General features: G+C 58.6%; 1 protein-coding gene across 2 annotated transcripts; it reads right to left on the reverse strand.

Annotated features, from left to right (window-relative positions):
- Positions 1-2,028: 2,028 nt before the first annotated feature.
- Positions 2,029-6,383, reverse strand: LOC122191049 (guanylate-binding protein 1-like). Of its 2 annotated transcripts, none has more exons than XM_042891238.1 (11): positions 6,297-6,383; positions 5,202-5,418; positions 4,987-5,114; positions 4,660-4,769; positions 4,274-4,476; positions 3,946-4,188; positions 3,477-3,757; positions 3,124-3,336; positions 2,948-3,050; positions 2,573-2,826; positions 2,029-2,494 (listed from the first exon to the last, which is right to left on the reverse strand). In XM_042891238.1, the coding sequence occupies exons 2-11, from the start codon at positions 5,410-5,412 to the stop codon at positions 2,363-2,365; spliced, it is 1,878 nt and encodes a 625-aa protein (XP_042747172.1). In that variant the 5' UTR covers positions 5,413-5,418; positions 6,297-6,383; the 3' UTR covers positions 2,029-2,362. The 2 variants fall into 2 exon arrangements, with proteins under 2 accessions (XP_042747172.1, XP_042747173.1); XM_042891239.1 differs by lacking the exon at positions 6,297-6,383 and adding an exon at positions 5,598-5,622.
- Between the last annotated feature and the right edge of the window lie 5,318 nt (positions 6,384-11,701).

The following is an 11,701-nucleotide window of genomic DNA, read 5'->3' on the forward strand; positions in this document are numbered from 1 at the left end:
GTATGATTTTATCTCCTCAGTATCTTCATTCCCCAGTAGGGATGTGTTAGGGCACAGACTTCAGAAGAAAAGTCGAATGTAGAGCTTCCAACACTTGCTCTGTATAATGCTGTCCAGTCCTGTCTAGCTATTCCCTGCCTAAGTGAGAACTGCTCTGCCTGGGTAATGGGTGCATAGAGCAGCGTGCTCACAGCCCCACAGCAGAAAGCAGCTCTGAGAAGAAAACCATTTAAGTTCCTCTCTTCAACCCTCTCCAAGGAAATCTCTCACCTGGAGGCTCCTGGGGCCAAAGGAGGGAGGAGTGAAAGGAGGACGTGAATTCTGTCCTGACTGAGAAGTTTGAGTAAATATACTTTAAAGATAAAGTCATCACTCAGGTTCATGGTTTTCCAAAGGGTCGGGGGGCAATAGATCCACTGCTTTGGCTTTCTGGCCAAATTTCTAGGCGTGAAATCTAGCACTTCTAGAGATGTCTGTTGGTAAGGAGAGGTGTGCTGTCCTCTCGGGGACGTGAGGAGCCCCCTGTCGAAGAAACATCTGTATTTTGGAGAAAGTTATTTGGGTTGACACATCTTTCTATCAAGTAGGACCTCATCTGCCGTAACATCTGCAGCCAGAGCTCTGTCTATGGAACAGAACACGGCAGGACAAATGGATGCAATAGGGAACAGGGCAACCAACCAACTCCAAGTCATCACTGCTCTGGAGTGCAGTTCTTAGAGCCAGGTACTGGGGAAATCAGCAGTCCATGGAAGTGGGCTGTTAACTCTTTAACCCCACATGAAGTTATGATTTGGAACGCTGATAAATCATAAAACCATGACATTCCACCCCTTATTCTACATCATACATCCCTCTTCATATAAATACAAATACACAAACGAGCAGTAATTAACAGGCATTACACACACACGTCTGTATGCACACACATACATGGAATTACTCACTGCGCTCCCCCAGCACCAGATCCCCTTGTGGCACACACCGAACATCCCCACTTATCTCCATCCCCCACCAAGTGCACCCGGCTCCCTGGGCACAAGCATTTCCACAGAGAGGCTTTCCCTTTCCAGAGGCTGGAAGGACCCAAACTGCTTTTCCCAACTTCTTACACGTCCCGCAGGGACCTCATCTCCCTCTACAGCATGCAGGGAGCTGGGCTGGGTAGGACCGTCGTCACTGATTGATCCTTGAGTGGTGACCAACCAAGTGGCTTCTGCCAAATACTTCTCCCAGTGCTCAAACGTTCATTGCTTTCAACATGGCTTTTAACACCCCGTTGTAGCGTTGGATTTTACCAGAGGCTGGTGCACGATGGGGGATGTGATAAACCCACTCGATGCCATCGCCTTTGGCCCAAATATCCACAAGAGAATTTTTGACACGAGTTCCATTACGTGACTCAGTTCTTTCTGGAGTGCCGTGTCGCCGCAGGATTTGTCTCTCCAGGCCCAGCATGGTGTTTCTGGCGGTAGCCTGGCGTACTGCACAGCCAGCAGTTGCCTCCACCATGGTGAGCACACAGCACCACTGCGAGATCGTGGCAAGGCGATGGAATCAACCTGCCACAACTCCCCACGTTTCTACTTTCGCCATCGCCCTTCCACCCACAGAGGTTTCATCCTCTTGCCTTGTTTGATTGTGTCACAGTCATGAATAGCCTGTGCAATAGCGCCCATAGTTCAGTCCACCCCTCGGTCTCCAGCTCACTTATATGGTGCATCTCTTCCTTGATGGCCCAAAGTCTCATGGGCCCACCGAGCTAGAAACAGTGCACTTTTGTTCTGCCAGCCCAGGTCTATTTGAGCCACCTCAATTCTGGCAGCTCCATCTACCTGATGCCTTTTTCGTTGTTGTTCAGTTGCCCTTGGCAAATGACTGGGGCTGCGTTTCCACCCCTGGGGCAAATGATTTCAGGCATACCGAATGCCCCTCCAAGGGAAAGCAAACTGTGACCTACGTTCTGCGGTCAAAGGAATGGAAAAGAAGGCATTGGCAATGTCAGTGGTGGCAAAACACTCGGCTGCTTTAGACACCGGTTCATATTAGGCATCTTTTTTATTTTCTTCTTAAACTAGCATTTTCAGAAGCAAAGCACGACTCCAAAGAAATGCAAAGAGTACAGAAACATGAAGGTCACTCTTTCCAAAGCTACTGTTGACTCCTGTGCCTGAGCAAAGCAAGGAGTGCGATTCCCTAAGCAGATGAACAGCAATTCCTTGAGTAGATGGTCAGAAATTTGACACATTCACCAGTAGTTACATCCCACCAGAAGATCCCATCGCTTCCCAATTACGAGAGCACAAAAACACTTCCTGGCAGTGATGCAACCACGGGTACTGCCAATGTTCTGACTGAAGCATCACAAACGTAAAAGCACAAGTCTGACTGCGAAAAATGCCACTACTAGTGCAGTACTCAGCACTGGCAGTATATCAGCAGCCCAGTTTCTCCTGGTGTCCTGCTGCTGGAAACCACCTCCGCAGTGCCCACCCTGGGGATGAGAAGCAAACCTGTTTGAGACCCCTCTGTTGATGCTGCATATCAGCGCACACGCGGTGCTGCTCCGTACCTCGGAATGAGATTGCTGCTTGCCCTCATCCGGCCACAGTCTCCTTCTCAGCCGAAGCGCTTCCTCTTCACAGCGGCGAGCCCGGTTCTCCATCTTCTGCAGTTTTTCTGCCGCCCTCTCCCTCTCAGCCTTCCACTCCTTCTCTGCCTTCTCATACCCATGAATCCGATCCTCCATCTGCTGCCATCTTTCCGCCTCCCTCTCCCTCTCAGCCTCCCTCTCCTGCTCAGCCTTCTCGTTCTGGGCTTGCAGATCTGGTGGCAGAAGCAGTTTACTGCACACGAGGAGCGGACCCCCAGCACCCTGGCAGTGCCGTTGCTGCCCCAGCCCCCCGCTGCTCCAGAGCTGGGAGCATTTCTCCAACCCAGACGTTACCTTTGATCTGCTCATCCTTCTCCATCAGGGCACGGTCTGTGCCGCAGATGCTCCTGGCCAAAGGCTCCTTGTCCCGAAGGAATTCCTGCAGGACAGCATCTGCCTGCGGGGCAGCGGGAGTGTGGCAGTCATGGGGTGAAGCGGCGGTGCTGGGCAGGGGCTGCTCCTCTTCCCACCTTCACCCCTTTGCCCGGCAGCGCCCGGTACCGCTCCACCAGCGCCTGTTGGTCCCCAAGGAACAGCTGGTGACCCCCCGGCACGAAGTAGACACCGCCATCGATGCGCTGCTCCATCTCTCTGTAGAGCTCCTGCAGTGCAGCCGCGCACTTCTCACGGGACGCCTCCTCGTTGCGGCTGCAGAACTCCAGCTTGGCTGCCTCCACCTGCCGCTGTGTGGGGGGACGCGAGGTGCGGGAATCAGTCGGGGACACAGGGGGCAGGAAGGAGCAGCACGATGCAGCTCCCATGGGGGATGCAGAGCCGAGCACGGTGCCGCGGAGCGGTGCTGGCCGAACCGGGGAGCGCCCACCAGAAGCTCCTCTCGGAAGCGCTCGACGTCGTCCGTGATCGTCCGTTCTGCAAAGAGCTGCAGCGTCTCCTTCTGGCACTGCTCGTGCAGCTCCAGCAGCTCCTCCGCCGTCTCCGTGGGCAGCTCTGCCCGCTGCTCCAGCAGCTCCCGGTACAGAACCGCAGCTTCCCGCACTGCCGCCGAGTTGCGCAGCTCTGCCAGGGCCGCCACCGCGCTCTCCAGGCACGGCACGGCCCCGCTCTGGATGGCATCCACGTAGGTCTGCGCCAGAGTGCCCAGCACTGCCATGGGCAGGACGGGATCAGAGGTCTCTCTTTTTTGGCCCTGGGAGCGGCCGTAGCCCTGCTGCCCCTCCCGACATCCCCCCGTGCTTCTCCTGCTCCTTCTCACCCGACCCAACACCCAGGAGCACCAAACACGGAGGCAGAAAAGCTACTCCGAGCCCCGCTGCCCCCAGAGCGTCACTCACTCTCCCCCGTTACTTTGCAGCCGCTGGGGATGGTCTTTGGTGGAGAGCTCTCCCAGATGTAGCTGCAGAACTTCTCCAGCTGCTGCAAGAACTCGGGGTCCATCCTATCGTCAGGGAGCTCCTCCAGGTGTTGCAGATCCCTCTTGCTGGCGGGCTGGTCGAAAAGGAAGCACTTTCTCTCGGGGAAGAACTGTCGGATGCATTCCCGCAGGCGGTCGTAGCGTTCGGCCTCCGGGCTGCCGCCTGCAGGACAGAACAACCACAGCTCAGCTCTCTGCTGCCTGCCAGCACCCGGCGCCAGCCGTGCCCGACAGCTCAGCATCCCTACCGCCCCTCAGCTTCAGCGCATTCTCCAAGTATTCATCCTCGGAGATCTCCTGCCCATTCGCCTCCAACCACAGCATGAAATCCCGCACTGCCCACACAAAGGTTGGGAGGAATGGGGCCAACCCAGCAGCAGCAGGTGCCTGGGCTCCGCTCTCCTCGGGGCTCTTAGTCAGCTTCACGCACTCTGCCAGCGTCAGCACGTAGCTGTGGGGCTGGGTAAGGAAAATGAGAGCTCGGCTCTGCCTGCAACGCCGCACCCCGAGCAGCTCCTGTGCACCACGGGGGTGTGGATGCCCCACAAAAGGCGGCTCTCGGAGGAGCTCTGTCGTGCAAAACCCACCGCCCCACGGGAACAAAGCAGGGAACCCCCACGGCCACCAAGGATACTGCAGGTTCTCCAGGGCCTGCTGGTCGATGGTGCCCTTGCTGTTGTAGATCAGGGTGCTGGAGAGCAGCACGGCCAGCACGAATATCCACGTGTCGTTCTTGGTGTCTCCCTGCAATGCACACCGCGCTGTGTCCCCCTCCAGCACAGCAACGCAGGGGGGGAGCAAAGCCCCGCGCTCTGAGCACCGACGGCCACGAGCTCGGATGCGAGGACACCCAAGCACCCGACCCCTCCGCACTGCAGTGCTGGAGGCGGAGCAGGAAGCTCTGCCCACAGCTCTACGTGCAGTGGGGCTGCGTGGAGGGAAGGTGCTGCTTCTCCCCAACCTTCTCCACGTCTCCCAGCCCTTCGGTGTCCAGCAGCAGCAGCGTGTGTCCGGGCTGGAGGGGGTGAGGCACGCACCACATCCAGATTCCTTTGGTGTGAGCCTGCACGCTGGAGCCCAGGGAGAAACCTGCGTGGGGGACGAAGCGCAGAGGAGGAGAATCCCCAAAGCAGGGGCGCACGTCGTCAGCGATGCCCATCCCAGCCCTTCCCTCACCCGTCCTCCTCCCGGCCAGCCGGTTCATCAGGTAGGATTTGCCGCTGCGGTACAGCCCGGCGATGGCCACCACCACCACGGGCTGCGTGATGTTGGCCAACACCTGCAGGGCGTCCTGCCGCACCACCAGCCCCTGCCCTGTGTGGTTCTCGACGAGGCACATGGGCTCCTCCATCTCCACCACCGACGCTGCGGATGTCAGGGCTGCCATCACAGCCTGCAATGGGAACGGCGAGACTTTGTGACGGGGCGCCGGCAGCCGTGCTCCGATTCACCCCGCTCTGTGTCTCCAAGCAAAGCATTCTTTGCTCCTTTGCACAGCTCCCTTCCTTCTCGATTTGCTCCTTCCTGGGCAGCACATTGCAAAGACAACCATGACCTTTCCCCCCTTCCCACCTGCAGCCCCACAGCTCTGCAGCAGCGGGCTGTGTGGCTGCCTCACACCTCAACCTCTCCGCCCCCCCGTCCAAAGAGCAGTAGGTGAGTCAGAGTGAAAGTGAAAGGCAAAGAGGGGAGAGGACTTTGCCTGGAGCCCAGCCTGGGCAAAGTCCTCTGGTCGGCTCCTGCCCGACCCCAGTATCTGCTGGGACGGTTTGGTGGGAACTCGGGCTGGGGAGAGGATGGGGCAATTCAGGGAGGGGAGGAAAGGATGCTGCAGCCTCGAGCACAGAGCTGCACTTCTGCCTTGCCGAGCATCACCCAGTGATGCCTGCTGAACAATCAGCAATGCATAGCGGAGCTCCGCGCACCCACCTCACCGCGCACCAGCCATCTGCAAATGCACCGAACCCGGCTCAGCCCTCCGTACCCCCGTGCCTTCTCAGCCTGCGGCAGCACCGCAGGGCAAAAGGGCGGCTCTGCTGCTGTGCAAAGAGGGGCACCCTAACCCTCCCAGCCCCCGTTGGGTCCCCACAGCCCCAGCGTCACCCCACTGCACCCCCTCCATTCCCCTCCATGTCCCCAAGGGTTTCCTCGGGGGTGGTTTTTCTTCCCTATCCCATCGAACACGGCTGTGCCACCCCCCACCACCCGGGCAAGGCTCCCTTCTCCCCTCCCTCTGCAGCCCCCTCCTCACACCCAGCCCCGGCCACTCACTGAGCAGGACTCTGCAGCACTGGGAGGTGAGGCTGCTTCTCCTCCGACTCCAGGAAATGGAGGTGAGTCAGAGGGAAAGTGAAAGCACTGGAGAGAGGATATGATGATGTCAGAGTCACAAAACGGCCCGGGTTGGGAGGTACCTCAAGGATGACGAAGCTCCAACCCCCAGCCACACGCAGGGCCACCGACCTCCACGTTTCACAGCAGCCCAGGCTGCCCAGGGCCCCTTCAACGGCCCCGAACGCCTCCAGGGACGGACGGGGCATCGCAGCCCCTCTGTTCAGCCCCTCCCCGCTCTCACAGCGCAGCACTTCCAGCCTCCAGCTGCCCTCCCTCAGCTCCCAGCCGTTCCCCGTCCTGCTGCCGTCTCCCCTTGCCAAGAGCTGACTCCCCTCCTGGCTGCAGGCTCCCTTCGGGCGCTGCAGGCTGCAATGCGCTCGCCCCCAGCTCCTCTTCTCCGTGCTGACCGAGCCCATGCTCGTGGGGGGAGCTGGGACTCTTCACCTGGGACTCTTCGCCACCTGGCACTCTTTCTCCTTTCTTCTCCCTCCTCCTCCTGCACTTTCTCCTGCTCCTCTCTTTCTCCTCTTTCCTCCTCTCCCTCCTTCTTTCTCCCCTTCCTCAACTTCTTCCCTCTTCCTCTCCCTCTGCCTCCTTCTATTCCTCCTCCTTCCTCCTCCTCCTCTTCCTCCCCCTCCAGCCCAGCTCCCTCAGCCTGTCCTCACAGGGAGCTGCTGCAGCCCCTGATCGTCTTCGTGGCTCCTCCGGCCCCTCTCCAACAGCTCCCTGCCCTTCTTGTCCTGGGGGCTCCAGCCCTGGGCACCACACTGCAGATGGAGCCTCACAAGAGCAGAGCAGAGGGGGACCTTCACCTCGCTGTCCCTGCTGCCACCCCTGTGCTGATGGAGCCCAGGATCCCATTTGCTTTCCAAGGAGCACGCTGCTGGCTCACGTTCAGTTTTCCATCTATCAAGACCCCTAAGTCCTTCTCCGCAGGGCTGCTCTCAATGCTGCTCCTTCCAGTCTGTATGGATGCCTGGGATTCCTCCGGCCCAAGTGCAAAACCTTGAACTCTGCCGTGCTGAACTCCATCAGGTTCACCCAGCCCCACCTTTCCAGCCTGTCGAGATCCCTCTGCATGGCATCCCTTCCTTCCACCGCTCAGCTTGGTGTCGTCAGCAAATTGCTGAGGCTGCACTCCGTTCCGTCATCGCTGTCATTGATAAAGATGTCAAAGAGCACCGGTCCCAAGGCAGAGCCCTGGGGGACACCGCTCAGTGCCGGCCTCCACCTGGATGTAGAACCATTCATTACCATCCTCTGCAGCCTTTCAACCAGTTCCTTATCCATTGCATGCTCCACCTGTCAAATCCACGTCCCTTTGATCTGGAGATAAGGACGTGGTGGGGGACCGAGTCCAAGGCCTCGCTCAAGCCCAGCTGAATGACATCGGTCGCCTTTCCCTCATCCACTGATGCCACCCCTCCATCACAGCAGGCCACCATGTTGGTCAGACATGACCTGGTGAAGCCATGCTGGCTGTCTCGGATCACAGATCCATTCCTCCTGTGATCAAGCATGTTGCCCAGGAGGATCCGTCCCGTGATCTTCCCAGGCCTCATGACTTCCTCCTCATGCATAACCTAAATCTCCCCCAACTCACTTTAAAACCATTCCCCCTTGTCCCATCTCCATCCACTCTTATAAACAGCCGTCCCCCTCCTGTTTATTCGCTCCCTTCAAGCCCTGGAAGGACTCAATGAGGTCCCCCTGGATCCTTCTCTTCTCCAAGCTAAACAAGCCCAGTTCCCTCAGCCTTTGCTCATAGGAGAGCTGCTCCAGCCCTCTGATCATTTTAGTGGCTCCTCTGGGCCCTTTCCATGTGCTGGGGGGTCCCAAGCCTGGATGCAGCACTGCGGATGGGGTCTCACAAGGCTCCTGATTTGGTGCCTGGGAGCTTTGTTCTGACCCCACCTGCTGTGGCTCCTGCTCAGGGGGGCTGCGACGAGGCTCAGGGGGTCTGAGCACAACAGGGGAGTGTGAGGTTGTGTGGAGCAGGGAGGGCAAAACTGTGTGGGAAAGAGCAGGGGGTCAGGAGGGCAATGGGAGCGTTAAGGAAAGTGGGGCAGGGCTGAAGGGCAGCTGGGGGATGGGAGGCTGTGCAGAGAGAGGCTGTGAAATCAGCAGCAGGGCTGGGTATTTCTCAACCCTGAACAGCAGCCGTGCATTGCTGCAAGGATTGGGACTGGAGCAGCACCAGGATGCAGGTGGGAAGGGAAGCATCAGTGCTGTAACACCGGGAAAGACCAGGGTGGTGGGATGGCGACACAGGGGGTGTCAAAGGGACTAGCAGAAGGGAAGGGGGCTGCAAAGCGAAATGAAAGCGCTCAGCCATCTCTGAGCATCTCTGAGCCCACGGGAACAATTCTCCAAGCAGAGATCCTTCCCCTGGGGCTCTCAGCCCTTCCATGCAGTCCTGGCACACAGCTGAACTGCCTTCACCGTGCTCCCAGGGCTGAGCCCTTTCCCAGCGGTTCAGGCTGTGACTCCACAGCTCCCTTACATCAGCGTCGCCCCGTTCTACAGAAAGGGCAAGAAGGGTTTGGGAAACTGCAGGGCAGTCGGCCTCATCTCTGTCCCTGGGAAGGCGAGCAGCTTGTTGTGGATGCCATCCACAAGCAATTGAATCATAGAATCACAGAATCACCAAGGTTGGAAAAGACCTCAAAGATCATCCAGCCCAACCGTTCACCTCTTACCAACAGCTCCCACTAAACCACGTCCCTCAACACAACATCCAGCCTTTCCTTCAACACCCCCAGGCTCGGTGACTCCACCACCTCCCTGTGCATCCATTCCAGTGCCTGACCATCCTTTCCAAAAAGTAATACTTCCTCATGTCCAGCCTGAATCTCCCCTGCCGTAGCTTGAAACCATTTCCTCTGCTCCTATCACTGATGACACGAGAGCAAAGGCCGACCCCCAGCTCACTGCAGCCTCCCTTCAGGAAGTTATAGAGAGCAATAAGGTCTTCCCTGAACTCCTCTTCTCCAGGCTGAACATTCCCAGCTCCTTCAGCCTCTCCTCATATGGCCTGTGCTCCAGACCCCTCACCAGCTTTGTTGCCCTCCTTTGAACACGTTCCAGGGCCTCCATGTCTTTCTTGCAGTGAGGGGCCCAAAACTGGACACAGCACTCGAGCTGCAGCCTTACTAGAGCTGAGTACAGGGGCACAATCACCTCTCTGCTCCTGCTGGCAGCGCTGTTTCTGATGCAGGCCAGGCTGCCCTTGGCCTTCCTGGCCACCTGGGCACACTGTCGGCTCATGTTCAGCCGAGCATCCATCAATACCCCCAGGTCCATTTCCTCTACGCAGTCCTCCAGCCACACCGCCCCAAGCCTGTAGCGTCGCCTGGGGTTGTTGTGGCCGAAGTGCAGGACCCGGCATTTGGCCTTGTTGAAACCCATTCCATGGGCTTCAGCCCAGCTCCCAGCCTGTCCAGATCCCTCTGTGTGGCCTCGCCACCCGCAGGCAGATCCACACTTCCAGCCAATTTGGTGCCATCTGCGAATGTACCGAGGCTGCACTCGATGCCCTCCTCCAGGCCATCAGTCAAGATCTTGAGGAGGACAGGCCCAGCACCGAGCCCTGAGGCACGCTGCTCACGACCAGTTGCCAGCTGGATTTGACTCCATTCACCGCCACTCTCTGTGCCCGGCCCTCCAGCCAGCTCCTCACCCAGCACAGACTGCAGCCATCCAGGCCTCGGGCTGCCAGCTTCTGCAGGAGGAGAACTGGAGGAGAAGAAGGTGATGAGGAGCAGTCAGCACGGGTTCACCGGGGGAGAACGGCGCCCCACCAACCGCACAGCCTTCTAGGATGGGTGGAGGGGGGAGAGCAGGGGTGTCATCCAATGCCGTCCACCTGGACTTCAGCACAGCTTTGGGGACTGTCCCCCACAACCTGCAGATCGCAGAGCGTGGGGCAGACGAGCGGATGGGCTGAGAGACGGTGAGGACAGTGCCGACTTGGAGCCCTGGGACCAGCAGCGATGGCCAGGGGTTGGTGCTGGGTCCAGTCCTGTTCAGCATCGTCACCAACGACCTCGATGAAGGATGGGTGTCTGCTCAGTGAGTGCAGCAATGATACGGAGCTGGGAGGAAAGGCTGAGCAGCGGGTCGCTCAGCCTCGACAAAGAAGAAGGCTGAGAGGGGATCGGATCCATGCCTGCAATGGTCTCTAGAGGCCCCTTCCAGCCCCTACAGTTGTTTGTCCTTTGTCCTCATGCTGGGATGTCCCTGTTGTTTCGTGTCCCTAAAAATGGCCTCTTGATCCACTGGATGACCTTCAATATCAAGTGTCCCTTGCTGGGGTCCCTTGTCCGTCCTGGAGGCTCTCAGACTCCCTTGCGGATGTTAAACCTCAAGGTTGTCCCTCAGCGCCATCCCAGGACCTCGTGCTGGGACGACCTCCTTCTTTCACATCCCCCATTGTGTGACCTTCAACGTTGGGTGCCCATCAATGGTGTCCACTGTCACCCCTGGTGGCCCTCAGACCTCCGTGGGGACACTGGGACCCATGGATGTCACCCAACGCCATCCCCTGTCCTCGTGATGGGATCCTCGCGTTGTTTTGTGGCCCCACAGATGATCTCTTGCCCCACTGGATGACCCTTCAACATCCCTCAGCACTGTCCCTTGTCTCCCTGGGGACAATCCTGGGGACACCAGAGCTGATCCTTGTTGACACTGGGGTGTCCTTTGTCCCTTGGTGACACCAGGGTGGGTCCTTAGGGACATGAAGGTGTCTTTTGCCCCCTTGAGGATACCAGGGCTGATCCTTGGGGACACAGGGGTTGGTCCTTGGGGACACGGAGGTGTCACTTGTCCTCACAGGGAGACACCAGAGCTGATCCTTGGGGACATCAGGGTGCCCTCGTCCCCTTGGAGACACCAGGGTTGGTCCTCGGGGACATGGAGGTGTCCCTTGTCCCCTTTGGGGCACCACAGCTGATCTCTGGGGACACCAGAGCGGATCCTTGGGGGCATGGGGCTGCCCCTCATCCCCTCAGGGGCAGTGGGGCTATTCCCAGTGACACTGCACTGTCCCCCTTCCCACCCCCCCACATTCCTGTTGTCACCATACTGGTGGCCACATCCTGTCCCCACCCCAATCCCAGTTCCTCCTTCCACAGAACAGGGTGGCACCGAGGGGGGGGGGGGGGGGGACACATGTTTGGGGGGTGTCACCATAGGAGTGGGACATTTCTAGGGGGCGGCAGTGGGGTGGTGGCACGTGTCCAGGGGTGGCATCGAGGGGGGTTGACACGTGTCTGGGGGTGGTGACACACATCTGGAGGGGGTGGCACTGGGGAGGGGTGACAACTGTCTGTGGGTGTCCC

The sequence above is a fragment of the Lagopus leucura genome, unplaced genomic scaffold, assembly GCF_019238085.1.
Source record: "Lagopus leucura isolate 7727_CA_CO unplaced genomic scaffold, USGS_WTPT01 50479-1_obj-0_obj, whole genome shotgun sequence".
NCBI lineage: Eukaryota > Metazoa > Chordata > Aves > Galliformes > Phasianidae > Lagopus > Lagopus leucura.